This window comes from Mustelus asterias, chromosome 11 (genome assembly GCF_964213995.1).
Source record: "Mustelus asterias chromosome 11, sMusAst1.hap1.1, whole genome shotgun sequence".
NCBI classification, from domain to species: domain Eukaryota; kingdom Metazoa; phylum Chordata; class Chondrichthyes; order Carcharhiniformes; family Triakidae; genus Mustelus; species Mustelus asterias.
This window is the reverse complement of record NC_135811.1, coordinates 83956110-83980583: the sequence shown is the minus strand read 5'-3', so window position 1 is coordinate 83980583 and position 24474 is coordinate 83956110. Positions and strand designations below refer to the sequence as shown.

General features: G+C 41.2%; 1 protein-coding gene across 1 annotated transcript in view; it reads left to right on the top strand.

Moving 5' to 3' along the window:
- hrob (homologous recombination factor with OB-fold) overlaps nt 1–16499 on the top strand; it is a 51314-nt gene extending 34815 nt beyond the window's left edge. Inside the window, exons 6-10 of the mRNA XM_078224457.1 lie at nt 1787–1895; nt 5308–5393; nt 7284–7406; nt 10246–10462; nt 15660–16499. Coding sequence (XP_078080583.1) covers nt 1787–1895; nt 5308–5393; nt 7284–7406; nt 10246–10462; nt 15660–15715 — 591 coding nt within the window. The 3' untranslated portion in view covers nt 15716–16499. The remainder of the gene's footprint in view (nt 1–1786; nt 1896–5307; nt 5394–7283; nt 7407–10245; nt 10463–15659) is intronic.
- Nucleotides 16500–24474: the final 7975 nt, after the last annotated feature.

Sequence of the window (24474 nt, the reverse complement as noted above, 5' to 3'; positions counted from 1 at the left end):
GGATTAGCTCATATTTTTTATTGAATCCTTGCATTCATGTATCTTGCACTTTTAATACCCGTAGCCATTGCTTTTGTTTTAATTGGTAGAACTGCTAAACATCAGATGGCCATTGTCATTGAAGCCTTGCTAAAACTTCATAATTCTTTTGAAAATAGTTTCAGAATTTCGCCATGCGCGTGAAATTGCAATGCCTGCATAATTCCCAAGGAATCTGTTTTGAAACAAGGGGCCAAATCTTCTGAGGCAAAAGCCACGGTCACGATCAGTTTGCCACTCCACTCCTATTAATTTGCAGTAGGATGGAGCTCTGCATTTCTGGTCCAGTCATCTGAACCAGGTCTCATCTGAAATGCAGAGCACACCTCTTATGACTTCTTGATAAGCCTGGATCTTTGGGAAAGCCAAGCCATTGCTTGCCGTATTTTGGTAATTCTTCATTCACTAACACTGAACAGCTTAGGGATATGTAAAATAACTTTCCAGTCAATGTATTAATGAATGAGTGTGAGTGAGTTAAGTGGATAGGTTGGTAGAGTGGGGGGAGATTTGAAGTGGATGGGTGGAAATAGGGAGTCCTTCGCAGAGTTACCCAAGAGTTAAACATGGCTATTTTTCTGTCTAATTTCCTGCACAACTTTTCAGCTAAGTAACTCAGATTTGGAGACTTTCTTGGAGGGTCCCAGGGAGCTGGGGAATTGCCCATCAGGAGTTGAAACCTGCCAGTCATTCCTGTGGAGTCCTGACATTGGGACTTATGAGGAGTCCCATAGTGCATCTTCTGGAGCAAGTCCACTCACTGACCATCTGGGGATTGGATGACCTGGGCCAAAGAGGAGAAAGTTAGATCATTATAAAAATTAATCGCACAAGTCCTCGGTTTAAGGTTGTGTGCAAATTTACACTTGGGTGGAATTGATGATCTGTTGACTTGAAATTTCTCATCTGAAAAATTCTTTAACTTTTGCACTGGTATCAGTGCAAGGATGAATGATTTGAATGTTGTGTTCACTGAAAAGATGCAAAAAAAAACTAAGAATGCTAATGAGCACATTCTCAAGTTTGCGTGTCTATTTAATGTTTTCACTATGAACAATGTAATTTGCATCTAAAAGATAGCCAGTTATCCTTGTTAATTTCTAAATTAATCAACACTGACGGGTTCCCATGGATAATTTGCCTCCTTGCCTTTATTTTGAAATTTTGTAATGCAAGATTATCTTCATTTTAGTTCCGTTTCAGCTGTGGCTTGTCGATATCACTCACTTGTCCGAGTCAGCTGGTCAAGGTTCAAGCCTAATTCTTGGACTTGAGCGCATTAGTTAAACTTGGGGAGCCCTGCAATGCCAGAGGAGTTGTGTCTCGGCTGTGATGTTAAGCTGAGGTCCCATGAGTCCCCACAAGCAGATATAAAAGGTGCCATGATACTTGAAGAGCTTTGAAGTTCTCTCAGTGGCTTAGCCATCATTACTGAAGCAGATTCATTATCATGTGGTTGTTTGAGAGACCTTGCTGTGTGAAAATTGATTGCTGTGTTTTCTACAGTGCAACAGTGGCTGCACTTAAGAAATGTACTTCATTTGTAAAGCATTTCAGGTTGTCTTGAGGTCATAAATGTTGTATAAATTATCTTTTAAACTAAACGTAGCAAGTATTTTGCTGCTTTTAATGAGTGCACTTTTAGTTTTGTGTAATACTTTTTGTTTCATTGAACTTATTTGCTCTAATTTATAGAAATGAATGAAGATTTTCAAATGTTTTAACTAACTCTTCATTGTTTCTATAGGCAGCCTTGAAGCAGCTCCCAAAAGGCAAGGTCCCCAATATGGCAGTACTTGTCAAGTCATTGACACGTACAAACATGGATGCTAGTGCTGTTTTTAAGGATCCATCAGGTAGAGTTTCCTTCAGTTTTCACAGAGTTTAATAATTGAAACTGCTACAAAAACTAGAGCAAGCTAAACCAATACAGATGACTGATTTGGATCAGTCTACACTTCTAAGTACACATGGTTTTATAAATTTTACGTAATTTAAGTGATCTCATTGGGTTTATTGTAGGTTGATTGGGAACTCTGTTAACGCAGTTCTTTTGATCATTTCCCATAACCAACTGCACCCCTATGTTAAGTATTGGCCAATTTGCTTGATGTTTTCTGTAGTAACTAATGGGCGCCATAGGACATAGACTATTTTATTTCATTTAGTTTGGTTTTATTGAGAGTTTATTGTTTATTTTGTGTTCTTTTTAGTTTGGCTAGACCATGGGTGAGGTTTTCCACCTGTGTGTCCACTGTTGCCATTGTCAACGAGGTTTCCCATTGTTCACACCCACCACTGCAGCGGAACCCACAGCGGGGGTTGCTGTCAGCAGGACCAATAGATCCCATCAAGATCCCAATGCATACGTTACTTTCCTAAATTACTGATGCCCATTATGGGTATTTTGTTGTGATGATCTTAGTTTGGTGACTGAGGTGTAATCCAGTGTGGTCCTGCTTGGTCTAGTTTTTTTTTAAAGACCTATGCTAGGTACTATTCCACAATTGAATTGTTGTTCCCAACGCCCCCCCCCTCCCCCTCTTCCCCCCCCCCCCCCACCCCCACCCCAAAGTAAGATATGAATGATGCTTCACCCAACTCAGATAAGAAACTAGCTTTGTGAGAAATTATCGGCCCAAAAGATGCATAACCAATTAACCTTTTTTCCTCTTTCTGTTTCTTATCTTCTTTTGAAGGTCTTGATTCTTGGTCGTTGTTCATTTTTTACATACTTCCTGTCCAATTCTTTTCTCTTCTGAGGGTGTTGATTGCCTGAGACCTTTGCCCTCTACACCTTGCCGATTGGCAGTGATTAATGCATTTGGCTCGACCGAGTCTGCACACTATTTTGGCCGTAAGGAGCATCACAACTGATGCCGAAAGTGTACGTCTTCCACCAGGAATCGCTGGCTGTTGATTAAGAAGTTCCACTAATTCCACCTCCGTACAATATGCATTAGAATCAGTTGTAATATCCTTACTGCCTCCCAAAATTGGGTAACTCTGCACTGACCAAAGCTGAAACTTGCCTAATGAGATAGGCAGATAGTTATTGGGTGAACTCGTAGCCATCAACCGGAGCCCTCAAATAACCAGTCCGATGTGCAAACTTTGTCAGAAGGCTATTTGAATATGATAACTGTAAGCAAACCTGATCTCGTCGTTATCCAACACACACCTTTTCAGCAATGGTCTCAATACTGCCAGATGTAAAGATACTTGTTCTGTTGTACAGTGGTTGAATTAACATGCAAAGACTAGACAAATGCCCCTCAGGAGATAATTCACTATTACAGAAAAATACCTTTTTAGAATGTTACTGTTTTGTTCTATCAGCTATGTCTTCCGGATGATTTTACACTGGGTTTCTGTTTAATATAAAAGACCCTTAGGCACTTTTCAAACAAAAAAAGACACAAGTTCTCCCCATGTTCTATCCAACATTTCTCCAATCAACATTCTAAACAGATTTTTGAACGTTTATCATTTTGCTGTTCGGGATTCTTAGCTTGACACAGATTGGCTGGTACTTTTGAAACATTCTTGGGTTCAGTGGCATTAGTCACTCCTGTCAGCAATCTGTGAATTTCTACGAGTTGATTCTCCCAGCTTATGTAATAGCATCACCCAAGGATATAAAACAGTAATGTTCCTTTGTAACCGGAACACGGTACTCGTGTCCCATGTATGTACTTCAATCTTTGCAAGGTGAAATGAGGTTTGATGTGAATTGTTAAGTTATTTCATTTCACAGCAAGGGAAACATACAAAGTATAACAATTATGGTCAGATTTCACTTAATACGATCAGTACCACTGCCATCCTTCCCCCACATCAGTGGTTTGTTGTACTTGACTTAATCAAGTGTCTTTCAACTATCCTTGAGCATTTCTAACCACTTTGCCTTGTTGAAAATCTTTGCAGTTTTCCTTTAACAAATCCTGACTGCTAATTTTTTTAAAAAGTTTTTCTGCCCCGCAGACTGGGCCTTGGTTCCTGACTCTTGTCACTGTCTGAAAGTTGGCCGCTCTCCTAATAAAAACCTGCTGCTTTTCACTACTGAAACTAGCTTCATTTGAAATGGAGTGTTTCATCCACCTGCAATGTAAATGATTGTTGGTGGGAACTTCTGAGACTATACAACTCCCCTCCTATCCGAAATAGCATCAGTATCTGGTTTCAATACATGTTTTCTCAATGCCTGTGATTTCTTTTTTGAACTGTGGTAACTTGGCCACAATAGGTAATTGAACGCATTGTGATATTCAATCTTCTTTACTTATAAAAATATCGAAATACAGTACAGCATGGACTCAGATGGATGCAGCTAGTTACACAGGCCCCTCGTGGTAAGACTAAACCTTTGAAAGACCACACTACTGGTCGCATCCCTCGTACATGCTCATACCTGCTAAAGACATCAGCATTTACTTTCAAATAGGAAGGTGCTTAGTGTAAGGCTTTATAATCTACACCTATGCCAGTCAACTGTTTAAAGGCAATACTTAAAGTAACTCATTTTTAAATCACTTTCCTGGAAGAATAGTCATAAAATCCTTATTGTGACCAAGAAAATTCAATCTGTAAATCGCTCATCCACAATAATCAAGATGAGCAAATTAATTGGTTAGTGTTTTGCCTTTGGAAAGGGGATGTGTGTAAGAAGTCAGTGTCAGTCCACAGATTGGCCATCCCTTGCCTAGATGCCTTTCACTTAGCAAAGTGTATTCTCAAGTTTTAAAATTCAAAATAATTATCTGTAAATCCATCTGTGGAGGAATTAAAGCATCCAAAATAAATAATTTCAGAATGTGCTTCGACCAAAACTGAAAGTTCATTTCCGAGCAGATCCTGAATTTTGTATTTGCATTTCAGCAGCAAGATTAGCATCTGGGACAGGAAAGCAATTTGATTCCTGATCAAATTAATACAAGTCAGCTGCACTGGATCTGTCAAGTTAATCAACCATGGAAATCTTTCATTTGGTGGCATCTTCCCTGAAATTAATGAAAATATGATAATTTTTTTCAGCGTACTGAGAATTATCTGCTTGCTTTCTTCCCATCCCCTCCCCAGATGCGCTTTCTATCCCCCACTTCAGGAAGATTAAGGAAAAAACCAGTTTAAAGTCTATCCAGAGGCATCTGCACAATTGGAGCTTTGTAAATGATGCAGGTTGTAATGTCCCTTATTTGTCAGTGTGATGCTGATGGCTGCTGGAAATTAGTTTCCTTGAAAACTAATTCTTTCTGTTTACTTGCACAGGAGAGATGCAAGGCACCATTCACAGGCAACTTCTAGTTGAACAACTGAACAATCTAAAGGCTGGAACAGTGCTTCTCTTGAAACAGGTTATTAGTAGCTCTATGCTTAAATCTTAGAATTATGGGTAGAACTTTTGGATCATTAATTTTACTACTCATTTAACACCAACTGTAGAATAATATTGGAATGTGTTGGGGCTGGTGCAGATAATGCCAATTGTGTCCAATGTGAATTTAAGATTGACATCAGCAAGCAAAAATAGCCGAGGAGTTCTCACTGCCTTTCAATTTCCCTTTAGTCCATATGTTTGGCCCTTCCAATACTAGATGATGAATCATGATCTGATACTGCCTGTCAACTAATTAGGATCACTTTGCTTGGATGAATGGCTAGCTTGTGCTGTGACTTTGGAAACATTGCTGATTGGCAGAGAGAGTTTTGAGGCTGGAAGTGTAGATTGGTCACAGAGTCCTTCCCATTATAAAACATTTAACACTGCTTATGCACTAGCACTACACTACAATATGCTGTCGCCTGTGTGGATGCTAATGTTAGCTGTTGATATGGTATCTGTACCTACATAATATCTACCTTATCACGAGTGCTTTAGGCTGTCAACTGAGTAAAATATAACACATTTTTACAGGTGTATCTCTCAAAGTAGTTACATTCCTGAATGATGCAAAATATTATATTCCAGAATGATGCAACTTAAACATTTTTGATTTAATTTATTATTGTCACGTGTTGGTATACAGTTAAAAAGTATTGTTTCTTGCATGTTATACAGACAAAGCATACCATACATAGAGAGGAAAGGAGAGAGTGCAGAATGTAATGTTACAGTCATAGCTAGGGTGTAGAGAAAAATCAACTTGATGCAAGGTAGGTCCATTCACAAATCTGATGGCAGCAGGAAAGAAGCTGTTCTTGAGTCAGTTGGTACGTGACCTCAGACTTTTGTATCTTTTTCCCAACGGAAGATGGTGGGAGAGAGTATGTCAGGGGTGCGTGGTGTCCTTGATTTATGCTGGCTGCTTTTCCCAGGCAGAGGGAAGTGTAGACAGAGTCAGTGGATGGGAGGCTAGTTTGTGTGATGGACTGGGCATCATTCACAACCCTTTGTAGTTTTTTGGGGTCTTGGACAGAGCAGGAGCCATACCAAGCTGTGATACAACCAGAAAGAATGCTTTCTATGGTGCATCTGTAAAAGTTGGTGAGAGTCGTAGCGGACATGCCAAATTTCCTTAGCCTTCTGAGAAAGTGGAGGCATTGGTGGGCTTTCTTAACTATAGCGTCAGCATGGAAGGACCAGGACAGGTTCTTGGTGATGTGGACACATAGAAACCTGAAGTTCTCGAGCATTTCCACTTCGTCCCCATTTGATGTGGACAGGGACATGTCCTCCTATGCTTCCTGAAGTCGATGACTATCTCCTTCGTTTCGTTGACATTGAGGGAGAGATTATTGTCGTTGCATCAGTTCACCAGATTCTCTATTTCTTTCCTGTACTCCATCTCATTGTTGTTTGAGATCCCAGCCACTATGGTGGCGTCATTAGCAAACTTGAAAATCGAGTTGGAAGGAAATTTGGCCACACAGTCGTAGGTGTATAAGGAGTATAGTAAGGGGCTGAGGACACCGCCTTGTGGGAGATCAGTGTTGCGGAACATCGTGGAGGAGGTGTTGTTGCCTATCGTTACTGATTAAGGTCTGTGGGTTAAGAATTCTAGGATCCAGTCGCAGAGGGTGGAGCCGAGCCCCAGGCCACAGAGTTTGGAGGAATAAAGGTGTTGAAGGTTGAGCTGTAGTCAACAAAATAGGAGTCTGACATAGGTGTCTTTGTTACCTAGGTGTTCTAGGGTTGTGTTTTGGGCCAGGAAGATGGCGTCTACTGTGGACCTGTTGCGGTAATTTCTGAACCTGTAAAGTTAATTTCCTCAACAGTAACATGCATTTTTTACTTCTGCCTTTAGGTTGGTGTATTTTCTCCATCACTTAGAAATCATTATTTGAATATTACATCGAGCAATGTGATAAGAATTTATCCACAAGATGCCAGCGAATGCATTCGTAACCAGCTGGTTCAGAGTCCCCAGGTAAGAATATTAGGATGTACTTCATACAATTGAGTAGATGCTGCAGTACTATCTGTAAGAGGTGACTGGTCAGTAGTAGCACAATGCCTATGACTGGATCTACATTGATATTGGTAGCAAACCTGCCCCAGGCACTTAGGTTTTTTTTCAGGACCTTTGTTGTAAAACCCTGCCAAGTTTCTCCTTTCTCTTGTACTTTTAAAGCATTTAAAATCCATGTTGTTAACTAATCACTACTTTGTGATTCACCTTGTCTCTCTTCCAGTTTTAATAGTGTTCTGCACTATGACGCTGAATTGGGCATCCCAGTAAAACAAGAAACAGTAATTTGTACTATCATGTGACAACATGTTGAAAGTAGTGTGCTTGCATCATTTCCTCTCCAAGGTCATTCACTTTCAAAATATAGGCCCAATCTGTTCAATCTCCCCTCATTCCAGGAATCTGTTTACTGAACCTTTGCACATCGCCTGAGGCAAGTATGTTCTTTAGTGAGACAATAAGAATGTACATAGTACTGCAGGTGTGGTCTTTTTAAGGGCCTATATAATTGCAATAAGACTTTATTGTTCTTGTATTCCAATTCTTTGTAATAATACCAGTACGTCATTTGCTTGCTTTCTTGCTTGCTGCATCCACATGTTAACGTTGTGATTTGTGTACAAGGGCACCCAGATCCCTCATACTAATATGTCCCAGTCTCTCTCCAATTTAAAACAAAAGTTCTGCTTTTCTATCTTTTCTGCCAAGTCACACTTCTCATTCTATTCAATTTCTTGCCCTTTCATTTAGCCTGCATATTTCCCTTTGCTGGCTAAAACATAATATTATAAATAGGTGTAGGAGAACACCACATGGCCCCTTGAGCCTAGTCTGCCAAATATGATCATGGCTGATGATCTACCTCTCTCTGCTTTCCAGTCGGTTTCCTCATTTTTTGATTTGAGAGAATCAAAGGATCGATCTATCCCCCTTTTAAATGTCCTCAGTGATGGAGCATCCACAACTCTCCAGGCTAGAGAATTAGGAAGATTTGCATTGCTCTGAGTGAAGAAATTTCTCCTCTTCACAATCCTAAATGATCGACCCCTTATCCTGCAATGCTTTTATGTTCTAAATTTCTGAGCTAAGGAATCCAACCTCTCGTGCCCATCCTGTCGAGCCCCTTCACAAGCTTGTATGATTCAATGAGATCATCTCTCAATTTTCTAAACTCCAGAGAGAATAGGCCCCGTTGTTCAACACCTCAGCCCAGGAATCAATCTAATGAATCTTAGCTAAACCGGGCTTCAGGTCAAGCCTACCTTTTGTTGGATAAGGAGATCAAAACTGCAATTAATATTCCAGTGTGGTCTCACCAGACCCCTTGTACAATTAGAGCGAGACTTCATTGTTCTTGTACTCCTGTTCCCTTGCAATGAAGAACAACTTGCTATTTGCCTCACGAAAAAAAGAGAAAATGTTGGAAAATCTCAGCATCTGTGAAGAGAGAATAGAGCCAACGTTTCAAGTCTGGGTGAGCCATCCAGCTAGCTCTGTTCTCTCGCCACAGATGCTGTCACACCTGCTGAGATTTTCCAGCATCTTTCGTTTCAGATTTCTGCATCTGCAGTAATTTGATTTTGTTATTTGCCTTCCTAATTGCTTGGTGTACCTTGCTTACTAACTTAATACCAAGTCTCTCTGAATATCAAGTTTTTAAAGTTTTTTGTTTTTTTTAAAAGAAAGCTCTACTTTTCCGTTCTTTGTACCAAAAGAAATAACCTCACATTTCTTCACATTATACTCCACCTGCATCCTTGTTGCGTATTCACTTCTCTTTCACAGCCTCATTGTGTCCTTCTCAGAGCTCACATTCCTAACTAGCTTTGAATCATAAGCAAACTTAGATACATTACTTAGTCTCTTCATCTAGGTCATTAATGTAGATTGTAAAGTTGAGACCCCACTGTTGATCCCTGTGGCCCTCCACTAGTTACTACCTGCCAACTTGAAAATGTCCTTAAATATTCCTGTTTGCTGCTACTAGTCCATTAACCAATGCCATTTATGCTAAGATGTTAACCCCAACTCGAACTGCAAGAACCATTATCTTGCATATTAACTTTTGCATCCTCTCCACAGCTTTCTTTCCTACCTAACTCTGTATCGTCAGAAAATCTGGATACCTTATAATTGGTCCTTTCATCTAAGTCACTGACATAGACGAAGTAACCAGAGTGCCCCACGAGATAAAGCTTGTCCATGCAAAATGACCTGTTTATTTCTACTGTCTGTTCTGTTGGTTAACTCATCCTCAGTGCGCACTAATTTCCTCCAATCCCGTGAGTCCTAATTTTCTGTGATAATGTCTTGTGTGGCACCCTATTGACTATTTTGAAAATCCAAACATGTTACGTGCAATTAATTATTCTCTCTCTCCTATCCTGCTGGTTCCAACTTCAAAGCAGCTGAGAGTTAGTGATTTTGTCAAACATCTCTTTCATGCGTTGACTTTGTCCAATCATATGATGTCCTAAATACCGTTGCCATGTTCTTAGTTTATCAAGTGGCGGCAGGGAAAAAGAGCCTAACAAGCTAGGCTAGTGAATATAAATTAGCTGAGGGGCCCTTTTGAAGAATATTTTTCAACTTTGTTTGAATTTACCATGTCAAAAACCTGAACCCTTGAAGCTACTTCCATGATATCTCTATGGAGGGGTAGTGAGTGATTCAGATATTTGCCCAACAGCTAGTGTTGCTATCTCATCTTGGTGCTCAGTGAGTGAAGTTTTTTTTTCCCCAAACAAAATTTCATCCGAGGGCAATTTGATTTTAAAATATTTTCCTTTGTTTTCAGAACCACATTGCAATTCCACAATCCACTTTTGACTTGCTGGCCAAGTCTCCTCCTGAACCTAGATGTGATTCTTTAATCACAAACAGAAGTTTCTGCACAGACACTACATCGTGGGATTCTCAGACACTTTCTTCCAGTACGAGGAAGGAAAGCATGGAAATATCTGGATGTGAAGCCACGGCATTACAGGAAAGTTGTGATGAAGACTGGGAAGCAGGTAGGTCAGATGTTCCTGGAATGTGTTTAAATCATATGGGACATATAAATATTCATTCTTGGTTCAGGGTAACTTTCAGAATTGTGCATTGTCCTATGATGATCTTGAACTAAGTATTTGCATAAGAACAACCTCCACAATAGATTTCCTAAAATCCATAAACTTAAACACCAGATAATTTGCTTTGATTCCGAATAACCCATTGTGTTTATGAAAAACCCTTTTCATCTTAAGCAATGTATGTTTGTAATCCAGCAGTTTTCTGTCTTTTTATTGAGCAATATAGTTTATAATGTCAGCAGCATAGCACTACTGTAGGCAAACGTGATTTTCAAATTGATAAGTTATTGAAACTCTTGCATTTTCTGATGGCATTATATCCACACTAACTTGTTATGGAAAATATATGGGCTGGAATTTCGAAACATTTGTGCCCCGCCGCTGCTGCAAGCAAGGACCGAGAATTTGGCGCTCAGCCAAATCTCCGTTCATCACAGCGTGACCAGAAAATCCTCCCGGCATGAACGGCTGGGAAATTCCTCCCATGGTATCTAATTCATAGATTCAGTAATGCTCAGTGTGCATCGCTAAGTCTCTAAATCAACGGCTACTCACCCTAAACCTACGGATACACTTTTCAAATCATAAAGGTTCCATGTACATAATTTTTTTTAAACATAAAATACAAGTTTCTTCCACTCCCCAAATCATTTCCTACTTTGGTGTACGAGTAACATGATGTTTTATCATGGCTTCTGCTGCCAGAACTATTTAGGTTAAAAAATTGCAAGAACATAATCTGCACTCCCCTTTGATGGTTGGATCTGAAGATACGGGTTAGTAAAAGATCTTGTGTGAATGTTAAAGCTAATGATGTTGTCTGTCCCTCGCTCATTTCCATTCACCCACCCTTGAATCATAAGTTATTTCAAACAACTAATTTGTAAAGGTTTACCAGAGGTACGAATGTTTAGGTGAAGTTCTTAAAGCGAATAATCTTACTGAGCAAAGGCGTTCTGAAAAAGGGGCAATTAATAGGTTATATATGTTGTAACATTTTTAAAAAAAATCCATCTTTCAAAGCATAAGAAATGCAGAGATGAGAGCAATCTGAAATCGAATGCAGTATTTTCATAAGTACATCATAATCGATCTCAGTCTGCAGTCAGTGTGACAACTTCTATGAAATATTACCAGTTAAAGCTGTTTCTTTAGATAAATAGTTTGAGTCTGGATTAGTAATGTCTCGTTGTACATTATAGTCAATTGCTGGTTACTTATTTATTTCCTTGACATGAACATTCATCACCAATTTTGTATTAATTTATTAGCTCTTCATTGCTAAGCTCTGGCCATTGTTTAAAGCACTCTCATTAAGAATTAAACAACATCTAAAGCCTTCACTAAGATTCTGATAAAATATATTATTAATAGCTTCCCGCTGAATGAAGAATGTATCCCTTCACCAGATGGAGCTGCTTTTCTCTGTGCCCGAGTCCATTTCGGAGCCAGCATAATAGAGGATCTAGCGTATTAGTAGGTTGGAGCAAACTCCTGGAATATTTTCAATGACTGTGGTGCTGTGTGCATTTCCTTATTTAGAACCATGATGTTATCCCGGCATTGTCTGCATCTGCACTTTCCACAAAAACCTTTGCATAATTTATTCTCTCTCTTTAAAAATGTACATAATTTTGTCACGTTCAAGAGTGAAGAGACAGGGGTTACTCTCAGTTGGCGCATTATCTAGAGTGTTTTAGCATTTTCCATCAACATTATTGTGTTCTATGAATATTATATTCATATTTTCATTCATGTTACTATGTTTATATGTGAAGGGATCACCAATATGTGATATTTGGCTGTAAATATTAGAAGAAAATGTTGGCTAAGTGTTGTTATCTTGAATGTATTTTTAAATTAAAGGCACTGATAAAGTATAATTAATTTGTTTATTGGATCAAAGAGAAAACAACAAAGCATGACAGAGATGCTGTCCCCCCCCCCCCCCCCCCCCCCCCCCGCCCCCTATATAAATGTAATGGAGAAACAGCATCCCCTGCTGTCAGTGGCAAGTAGGTCAGACTGGGTTCTCCGCTTAAAAAGATGTCTTGTGTTGATCCTGCCTATTTTAGGTAATAACCTTGCTGAAAATTCGGTTCCCCACATGCATATAATCTTGTAATAAGAGAAATCATTTCAGAATGAAAACGTATGCTTACAACGTTTGGTTGTAAGTGCTCTCGTTTCCTTTTCTGGGCCATGTATTTCTGAACATTTGGCAATGAAAATGATAGCTTCGAAAATCAATTGCCCACTTGTCATGTGATTCTAGTCCGTTTAAAATCCTTTACCAGCTGCGCGCAGGGCCAAACTAGCCATATGGGAAACAGGAAGATTTTCTAAGTGACCTTGTGAATGTCTCCAAAATGCTATTATCTGTTTTTTTTTTTAACCCTGCCCTCTGAGAACCCTAAAGAATTCCACTCCCTTTCGAGAGCCAACCTGCTGGTCTGTCTCGTTAAATTTCCAGTTGGTGCAGTTTTTTTTTGCATCTGTGTACAACACTGCGTTCCTACTCGAACTGACAGTAAGTTGATGTGGCTTGGCTTCAGTCTATGCTGCTTTTGTCAAATTGAAGAAAAGAAGTGCATTGCCCACCTACCATTGAGCTGGATCATTATTGAGCGCAGTGTTTGACATGGTGCCACATTTATACTTGTGCAGAAGAAATTGTAAGCAGAAGGTATTGAAAGAGGATATAGCTGTATAAACAGACAGCTAACAAGTGTAAAGCAAAAAGATGTTGATGGATTCTATTCAGATACGAGGGATGTGGGTAATGGTGTGCACCAGAGGTTTGCACTGGAACTTTTGTTTTCCATTTTTATATAAATAATTTAGATTGTGGGTACAAGACATGGTGTTTTCTGAGCAAAGCAAACCAAGGAACAATGTAGGAGGTAATTAGCTGGAAGGCAGGTATGTAGCAGATGCTGTTCAAAGCAGAGAATCGTGATTGAGTGCAGTTGGGAAAAGAATAGTGAAAAATGTCCACATATTAAATTAAAATGTTTGGCAAAATGGAGGAACAGGTTTCTAGAGGTGCTGGGTTATTGATCTTTGGAGTGTGAGTGCTGATGTAAAACAAAGATTGAATGCAGCTGAGATTCTGGGGTTATTGAACATCAAAGAAAAGAAACCATGTTTGAAAAGCCGTTTGGCAGGCTATAGGTACACAGTTATGAATTTGTGTACATAGAATTTGCTGGGCTGTTACCTGAATGCAAAGTTACAGTTCTGAACATAATTTTATTGAAGAACATGTAAGAGTCAAAAAATAGGGCTGATCCTTTTGGCATTTCTTTTGCCACAGTTCCTCTGCAGCCACTAATCTCTCAGCAGCTCATTCTCATCTGTTTTTTAATGTCCATATCTCCAGCAAAACCTTTACTACTATCATCTTGCTCAATCCCTTGATATGGCCTCTGTCTTTCCTCCCTGAGATGTAAACTTAAGTGCTCTGTTGTTTTAGCTATCCATTATCAGCCCACATACACTGCCATTCAGTCTCCCCTGTCAAAAACTTCCCATTAGTCCAGGATTGTCCCAGATAGCAAAAATAACACGTGGTTTATTTTCTCTGCAACCAAGTGTCTGTCCAGCATAGCCCCTCCCACAAAGATTTTCTCCCTTAACTGATTTTCATCATCTGTGGTCATTACTTCAGTCATCTAAACGCTTGGCTCTAGAATTCCTTCCCTAGACCCCTACCTCTTCTCCTCACCCCCCCCCCCAAATAAATTCCATCATTGGTTGAGCTATTAGCATCCCTTCTAATATCTCCTTTCGATTCAGACCCTAATGTTACTTTAATGTGCCTCTAGATGTTAAAGGGACTATACAAGTGTGAGTTGTTGTAAAAGGTTAGAATGGAACATATCAGTCAGTTTTTCAATGACCCAAACTTTCATAATAACAATAAGGTCACAACCATTAACTCCAGCGGGAGAAACAAGCATCAGCACAGACAGCTGTATGAGCTCCAGCACAGAGATTCTTTAGTATCCTTACTACAAAAACCTTACACAAATGTGAAATAGATGCTTATTCAGTTGTAGATTTTTACTGACGTTTGTTTATAACTTCAAGGCTGTTGATCTTCAGAAACGCTTTGATTTGATTTATTATTGTCACATGTCTTAGCATAAAGTGAAAAGTATTATTTCTTGCCCGCTTTACAGACAAAGCATACTGTACATAGAGAAGGAAACGAGAGTGTGCAGAATGTAGTGTGACAGTCATAGCTAGGGCGTAGAGAAAGATCAACTTAATAAAAGGCAGGTCTATTCAAAAGTCATGACGGCAACAGGGAAGAAGCTGTTCTTGAGTAGGTTGGTACGTGACCTCAGACTTTTGTATCTTTTTCCCGACAGAAGAAGGTGGAAGAGAGTATGTCAGAGGTGCGTGGGGTCCTTAATTATGCTGGCTGCTTTGCCAAGATAGTGGGAAGTGTAGACAGAGTCAGTGGATGGGAGGCTGGTTTGCGTGATGGATTGGGCTACATTCATGACCTTTTGTAGTTTCTTGCAGTCTTGGGCAGAGCAAGAGCCATACCAAGCTGTGATACAACCAGAAAGAATGCTTTCTATGGTGCATCTGTAAACTTGGTGAGAGTCACTTCAGATAGCTACTATAAATAGTTCTTGTAGAATCAATGAATGATGTAACTGTCTGTGGTCTCGGCACTCTCTCCTTACTTTTTTATTCTGCCAAGCAGATAATTGGTGGTTGTTCATTTCTAATTGCAACTTTCTCATTGCCGTAAGGTACTATACTCGAGGTAATTGGCATCTTATCCATGCTTTTCACTTTTAATTAGCATGGCAACATGCCCCTCCACACCTGTTTGTCATTCTCACTCAAAGGCCCAAAGATGTTTGCTGGTATGAGCTTTTTTTTAAAAAAGGAATTTGAATACAATGCAACAGTAAAATATTTAACACACAATTTTCATCTGTATATGCCTAAAAATGTCACTTTTCCTTGCCTAATTATGCCATTGGGCAAATATATATTTTCTGATATCAGTTGCAGAAATCTATGATTTGTAACCTTGCTTATTTCCTATGAATGGGTTTTTAACCTATAGTTAAAATGGTCTATTTGCCTGCAATTTCACTTCTCTCTTTTGCAGATGGTCTTGATTGCCTGATGGCCGAACTGCCAGAGGAATTCTTCACCCCGCTTTAGAGCCTCATTAGATCTCCCTGTGAGAAACATGGAATTGAATCCAGGCTGGTTTATTATTTATTTGTTTTGTTTCTGCTTAAGCCGATAATTGTGAGCTGCAAGTCTGTTTCCATGTCCACTGGGAATTGGATTAATACGGGACTTCGCAATCACTTCTATTAGGACTGTAAATGACCTCCATTCAGTTTTCTCCTGGATTAGGAATCAGACTTGAAGGTGAGGCCACTGTTCAGATATACTGCAACAGTCTTCCTACATTACTGTAAAATATATTTGGTGCATGTAAAGTGAACTGAATTGTTAATCTACTTTAGAATTTGTAATTGTTTGAAGCCTGAGGGCTTTTGCTAAATTTTGCTGTACACTAAATGAGAAAAGAGTGCTCATTTTGGACAATTATTAAAATATAAATTTTGCCAGAGATATTTTTGTTCCTTTTTACTTTGGAAGAAATACTTGGAGTAGCTGTTGAATTAACAGTAAATTGAAGTTAGTTGATCTGATTGCAAATTCTGCTGTTCTGTACCTCTTCCTCATTCAGTAATTTCTGCTCCTGTGAGAGGCATTGCTATGGATTCCAGTGCCTTGCTGCATCCATTGAGCTGGAGACCCATTAGGCAAGGTGAACAGGAGGTTTCTTAACTAAAATATACTTCTGGATATTCCACTTAGCAGCTGGGACATGGACTGTCTCATCGTTTGTTTATCACTTCAGCTGTTCTATGTTTTTGAGATTAACAGGAGTGCACATAATGACAAACAATAAATGTTAACTTGGCCTGTTCACATCGGTTTTGAGAATAACGTCCTTTGTTGTCAGCTCCTTTTTAATTTAATTTTTTTTGTCTGGCTCGGTCTTGAAACTTGAAACCACGTGTTGATTTTAAGAGCACTTGTACAGCTGCAAAGCATTTGTACTACTGCGCAGACAGACAATCAGGGTAACAGCACCAGCTAGTGGTCAGGGCGTATGCATGTCACTGCAACTTCCAGCCATTCTGGTTTTCAATACCTGGGCTTGGACCCAGGGCCCACCTTGCCTCTAGTGCTTGTCAGGTGAGCCAAGGTACTAAAATGAACAATGTACAAACTGTACTCTGCAACTTGTGAATTTCCAGTTTATGAATGTGCTATTAAGAGGAAAACGTGCTGAATGAATAATGAGCAAGCTGTCAGGTCGTCAGGGGTGATTGACTTTTTACACCAAGTGGTAGATCCAGATTATACACCCAGTGAGAAATTCGTTTTTCGTCCTTGCTCTATTTATGCAAACCACATTCACATCGATCCTGCAAAACTTGACTGACCTCAGTTGTTTTGCTCTTAACTCCCATGGTCTGATCATCACCACTGCAACAATCTTACTGAGGCCAGTCTTCCGTCACCAATCACCCTTTATTTACAGTGCGTTCGAAATGCTGTTCAGCAGCTACAGAGTGCAGGTCAGCCCCAAGTCTTCCGACTGCCAGCCAGAATGGAGCCAGCTGGTTTTAAACCTCCTGCTGCATTTTCCCTATTGGGCGAGCCTCCACTCACGTAATAAGGGAGCTCCTATTCAGCGAGGGCCACGGGGTGATCTATTGACGGTCCCCTGTGGCCATCATAACATCATCACCCTCCCCCCCCCCACAAATAAGTCAGTTTCTTCCCCCGCACGCCCACCACAGGGAAGGGGGCTTTTCCATCACTTAGTGATCAGCCTGGGGTCAATTGGAGTCAAGACCAGATGAGGGGGTGTGAAGCAGATTGGAGACCTTCACTTATAAAGGGAACGCTGTATTGTATCTGTTAATTCACAGATACTTTCGACCCGTTTGCTTACTCCAAGGTTTTACCCTGGTCCCTTATTTGCAAGCTGGACAAAGGACAAACACAAGTAAAGGTTCAACAAGTTTATTAACCCTTAAATTACCCACATCAAACGAGGATACCCCAGATTCAAGTATACTACCCGCAAAGATGTTTTGGTTAAACTGCAGGCTCGATTCTCTGAGTCCCTCTGGTCCCTCGTCACGAAGGTGAATCTCAATGGCAGCTCCTTCCTTCCTTCCTTTGGTCAGTCTTCCGGATGGTCAAGGACGTCTCCCTCGTTGAGTCTTCGCTATTGGTGTATCTGAGATGTGTACCTTTATTCCCCTGCCTGCTTGCCTTTCCAGAAACTTCTCTGGCTTCCGGCCAATGAGGTCCCAGGAGGGGGTTCCAATACCCAGTGGGTTTCTTGGTGTATGCCTGACAGGACACCAGGGTCCGCCCCCAGGTGTCCATCTTCATGCTGTTGCTTACATGTAACCTGTTATCAGATAAGGTAACTGCAGGAACTCTCGGTGACAGAAAGTCTGGTCCGATCTGGGCTTCTTACAATAGGCCGGTGCATTTCAATGGGGTGCAATGATCTGCTAAGTATCAGTAGAGTGCAACGACCTTTGATGAGTGATTGATGAGTCAGGCCCAGACATGTTTGTGTATTTGTACAATTGGCCTGCCCGAGGTTTGACTGTGTTTAATTTCAATATGCCCAATTCTTTAATTTAGGATATCCAATTTAATCAGTCTTAAAACTAGGCCCTGATTATATTACCACAGCTGTAAAGCCACCGATACTGGTTCTCCTTGAGATCTTGCTTCAGTGGGGGAAACCGGTCTCTTCCGCTTCCATCTTGGAATCTATGTCCTCGTCACCTGGAGGGGCTTATGTGAGGCTGACTTCCATTTGTGGTTTGACGCTGGCTGTGGTTGTCCTCATGGCTGGTGATGAGGCCTGCACTGGCTTGGGCTCCCTACTCCTGAAATGGCCCGGGTGACAATTTCCTGACAATTTTGCCCTGCATTTGGACCTTATAAGATATGGGCCCCGTTTTCTCTGTTATGATCCCAGGGACCCAACTGAGGCCATCCCCGAAGTTCTCATGTGGCCTGGGTTGCAGGTTTTGAACATTGTTTCTGTCCTTACAGAATCATTCTTCTTCTGGTTCTCTTGTTGGGACTTGACCCTCCCCATCAGGTTTGGGAACAGTAAGCATAATCTTGTCCGATGCCTCCATCCCATGGACAATTCCTGTCATTGTGAGGGATTGTCCTTTAGTCGAATAAAAATTGTGCCAGTCTGGTCTCTATGAATGCTGCAGGGTTGCTTCTTCATGCCAAGCTTAAAAGTCTGCACCATTCGTTCTGACAACCCATTCGATGACGGGTGATGGGGCGCTGTCCTAATGCATTCGATTCCATTGGAAAGCACAAAGGTCTGAAAATCGGTGCTAGTCAAGGCCATGCCATTGTAAGAGACATTAGGTATCCCGTGTTTGCAGAAAATTTGTTGTAGTTTCTCAGTGGTGGCATGGGAAGTGGATACTATGCGGTGTATCTCCAATTTGGAGGTGTGCATCAACCAAGGGCCTGGCGAAGTCTACATGCCCTTGCACCCAGGGCCAACCAGGCCACTCCTGTGAGGTCAAAGATAAGTTCTATCACAGCCAGTCATGATTAGTGGTGGGAAGTTAACTAACCACAAGAGGGGGATCTACAAACATCCTCAACAATGAGGGAGTCCAGCACGTCAATGCACAAGACGAGACTGAAGCATGTATAACATCTTCCATCTACAGGCCTCAAGCCTGCTCTGCCATTCAATAAGATCATGGCTAATCTAATTGTAACCTCCTGCCAACAACTGATAACATTTCACCCCTTTCTTATCAAGAATCTATCTGCCTGTGTCTTAAAGATATTTAAAAATTCAACTTCCACCACTTTTTGTGGAGAGAGTTCCAGAGACACACTACCCTTTGAGGAAAACAAGTCTCCATTTCTGGCCTCTCCTCATATGACATCATAACCTGCCCCTTCCTGGTATTAGTCTGGTAAACTTTCTTTGAACTGCTAATGCATTTATATCCTTATTTAAATAAGGGAACCACAACTAAGTTTAGGTTTATTTATTAGTGTCACAAGTAGGCTTACATTAACACAGCAATGAATTCACTGTGAAAATCACCTAGACACCATACTCGTGCGCCTGTTCGAGTACACTGAGGGAGAATTTACCATGGCCAATGCACCTAACCAGCGCGTCTTTTGGACTGTGGGAGGAAACCCACGTGGACCTGGAAAGAACATGTAGCCTCCGCACAGACAGTGACCAAGCTGAGAATCGAACCCAGGCCCCTGGCGCTATGAGGCATCAAGTGCTAACCACCGTGTTGGCCTACTGTACACAGTCCTTCAGACGTTGTCTCACCAGTGCCCTCTACAACTGAAGCATAACTTCCCTACTTCTGTATTCCATTCCCCTCATAATAAATGATAACATTCTATTAAAAACATAGAAACTAGAAGCAGGAGTCGGCCATTTGGCCCATTGAGCCTGCTCCGCCATTCATTTTGATCATGGCTGTTTTTAAAAAGATTGTGGCCAGGATTCTCTTGACTCGCTGCGCTGCTCGAGTTCCTCATGGTCTGCTTTCTGTGTATGTGGCAGTGTTATCTCACAACCTGAAGAGGCATATTTACAAGAGAGCAGTACAGAGTGGCCACTTTTCCATAGCCAGGCTGCGAATGGAACCCAAAGGGCCCCGGCAAGTAGGACACCGTGTAAGTTTAGGACGGCAGTTGCTGCAAACAAGATGGCCACTCTGGCACTGAAGAATTGGTGGCAGCACATAGTCAAAGCACACTGGACACTCAAAAAGAATAGCTAAATCACTGTTGGAGGCTGTAGTTCCTGTCTCGAACAGCACAGCAAGCCAGGAGAAACCAGTAGGGGGCCTTGGTGAGGTTGGCGACTGGAGTAGCGCTGGCCACGAGTCTCCCAAGCGCCGAAGATCAGCGCGAAACTGATTATCATATGGAAATCTCCATTTCCTGCTAGCATCCCCCCACTCCCCTTGGGCAGTACCAAGGGGGTGGGCCAGAGGCGGGCAGGGCATACTGGACAGAGGGGTGGGGGGTGGTGGGGGGAGGGGAGGTGACACCCACTGCCACTCTGCAAGCAGGATCGGTGGGGGAGGACAGCGATTGGGACTGGCCATTGGGGGGGGGGGGGGTTGAGGGGGAGGCGCACGTCGGTGTTGGCCAACAGGGTGAGGCGCTCGGGGCTGGCCCAGGGGGGCTGTGGGGCAGGCCAGCAGTCTAGTTGTGCAAGATTCCCTTGGAGATTTGAAGGAGGGCGGTGATAGGAGACAAGTGCGCTTGCTTGATCTCCGCACTGACGGATCAGAGCTTGCGCAGTGGCCGCTCAACACTATGCTGCTGGCCCCTCGGGCTGGACGAGACCCCGCACCCAATTACCAGAGGAAATCACGCTGCAGCACTCTGCAACGCTCAGTGTCGGAGATTCGTTCTGGTAAGTGCGCCCAAAAAAACAGGCGGGAAATACTCCTGTTTTCCCTTCCATTGGACACTTAGGCCAGGATTCTTCCAAAACAAAACCATGTTGATAGCCTCACCTATCGAGTTCACTGCATAGACACAGATAAATCAATTACAGGACACAAACGTACCAACTGATTTATGTCAGTTTATGTACAGCAACTTAGTTGATCTAACCCTCTGCACCTGCTTTGAGGGGTGAGGACTGTTTGCTTTCCTCTCTCCATATAAAGCTTTCAACTACAACCGAGCTGCTTGTTATTTTCACAAGCCCTAGAGAGAATTGTGCCTTCTCTCTTTGATGGGGGAAGTAATTGATCCGAACAAAGTTTGCTTCAGGTAATAGTCCTGGCTGATTCATTTCTGAAGCGTAAATACCTTTTTTGATAAATGTTGTGTGTCAGCTGTGGCATAGTCGGTAACACTCTAGCCTCTGAGTCACAGCAATATGGATTCAAACCAGAGACTTCAGTACTGAAACCAAGGTTGTCATTCCAGTGCTATGGAGGAAATGTTGCACCATCAGAGGTGCTGTCTTTTGAATGAAATGTTTAAATGGAGGCCCTGTAAGCCTACTCAGGTGAGTGTAAACTATTTCATGGTACTATTTCGAAAAAGTTCAGGAGTGGCAAATATTTAACTCTCAGTTAACATCACTTACCAAACAGGTTTTCTGGCTGCATTGCTGTTCAGAGAAGTTTGCCATCCATATTTCTTATGTTAAAGTTGAAAGATGCTTAATTATCTGTATAATGCTTTCAGGCATCCTTTAGGCATGCAAGATTTGATTTATTATTGCCACATGTATTAGTATACAGTGAAAAGTATTGTTTCTTGTGCACTATACACATAAGGCATACTGTTCATAGAGTACATGGGGAAGCGGGAGAAGAGAAGATTCAGAATATAGTGTTACAGTCATAGCTCGGGTGTAGAGAAAGATCAACTTAGTATAATGTAGGTCCATTCAAAAGTTTGATCGCAGCAAGGAAATTCTTGAATTGGTTGGTGTGTGATCTCAGAGTTTTGTATCTTTTTCCCGACGGAAGGAGGTGGGAGAAAGTATGTCTGGGGTCCTTGATTATGCTGGCTGCTTTTCCGAAGCAGCGGGAAGTGTAGGCAGAGTCAAATGCAAATCTCTCCTCTTAAAGAATAGACCATTCAATGTTTCAACTCTCATTAACACAGTGGACAGAAACTCTCTGTAACAAGGTGTCATGGTGGTTTCAAAACAAGACTGATTTTACGGTGTTTATATTGCAGAGGAAGCCCCTCTCCCTAACCATAATGAGAACAAATTCCACCAGATGCTGGAATCTGAAACAAAAGCAGAGAATGGAAAATCTCAGCAGGTCTGACAGCATCGGTGGAGAGAATTAACGTTTCAAGTTTGGATGGTGAAGAGTCATCCAGACTTGAAACATTAGCTTTGTTCTCCCTCCACAAATGCTATCAGACCTGCTGAGATTTTCCTGCATTTTCTGTTTTTCTTCCCTTGTCCTAACTGGTTGCTGATCCTTGGTATTTCAAGATCTTTTTGTTCTAACTTGTCTGATTTTAATACAGTAATATTTATCCACAATCTTTTATGTAGTTTCGGATCAGTTTGAGGTTGGGATGTTGATCAAACGTAAAGAAAGTACTGATAACATAGACTAAAAAAATTGAGTTCACCCCATCCCTAGATTATTGTATATTGAATGCAGGCCTCTAAGTTGTTTTAGGAGTGAAGTGTCTAATCTATTTTAGGATTCTTTGGCCTGGATTTATGAATAACGTCAGCAGAGGTAACCCAATCCATGGTGGTGAAATGGCAGGGGTCAGCATTCATTTAGGCAATCAACATACAGTCACACCCTAGGGAGCTGAAACATGTCAGTCAATGTTTTCGCTCGCCTTTTACAAAATAATAGATTAATGTGCAATTGGATTTTATTCCTGGAATTTGCAATGCTATTTAAGGTGATCGGTTTTAGCTGTGGTGTGTCCGTTGATTACTATCTAATATTGGTTCCTGTTGATGTTTGAGGCTTAATCAAACAGATATTCTCTCTGGAACTCCTTGGATGCCTGCCTCTGATATCTAAGATAGGCATCATGCAAAATTATTACGTTTTTCAATTTTCTGTTTCTCTGCCTCCAAGCTGCAGAGGCAACCTACGTTTTTGCTTTTTAATGAAATTTTTCAATGGATGAAAGCATGGATTGTGAGAATCTCTCCCGCCATTATTTTCTTGAGCAACTTGCAGATTTACTCTAATCCAATCAATATCTTGATGGAAATGGCAAACTACAAAAAAGATTCCAGGAGAAACATGTTCTTTGGAAATTTATGTGCTATCTCCTAAATATAATTCAGCCAAACTCTCAAATATTAAAATTGACACTGTTCGGTTCCAAATACATTCCACAAAAGTGTTATCCATAATTGAAACAGGATAGGAAGAATTACATTCTAAAATGCAATTTTTGATCATCTGTGTGCATTCTTAACCTTCAACCAGCTTGATAAACAGATATTTTTTGTGCTATTAACTTTTTGGGTGAGGGTGGAGGTGTGGATTGAGGTATACCACGTATCTTCTGCTCTATGGGCAGAAGTAATCTGTATTCTTGTTTCTGGTCCATTTACTGGTTCTGTTTACCTTCTTACTGTCCACACTTATCTCAGTGGAGTCTGGGGTCAAACAATGTTGTGTCACTGCACCAACTCTCTCTCTTTTTCTCTCTGCAATTTCTTCCAACAAATTATCCACTGATGTGGAGATAATCTGCAGAATAGACAGGAAATATTCAACCGATGCCACCTTCAATGCAAAACCATTCTAACCTCAGTCATAGATGTTCAGTATGCAGATGTCACTTGTTTGCACGTTCACTCAACAACTGAGCACCAAGTCATGTCAATTGCCCCTGCAAAGCATATGGGAAAATGGTCCTATCCTAAACACACAGAAAGCAAAGGTTCTCTTCCAACCAAATTGTGCAGCACAACACCTGCAACTCCTCCCATCCTTGCTGATTTAAGATCAACACCCAAATCCTGGAATATATGGACTATTTTCTACATTGGGGGAGCCTCCTTTCAACAAAGGCAGACTTGAACAATGAAATTCGCCATTGTCTCCAATGTGCCAGCTCAGCTTTCCAGCTGACTGATGCAAAAGTATTTGAGGACCAGGATCTCAAACCTGTGACTATGGTCATGATTACTGGGCAGCAGTGATCCCTGCACCCCTGTACATTTCGGAGACTTGGGCAACCCACAACAGCCATTGGAGAGATACAGCCAAGTTCCTCCAAATCTGGTGGCTAGAAAGGCGATGCAACAGCAACATTGCCTTCCAAACCAAATTGCTCAACATTGAGGTGCTAATCATTTTAACTAGTTCTAC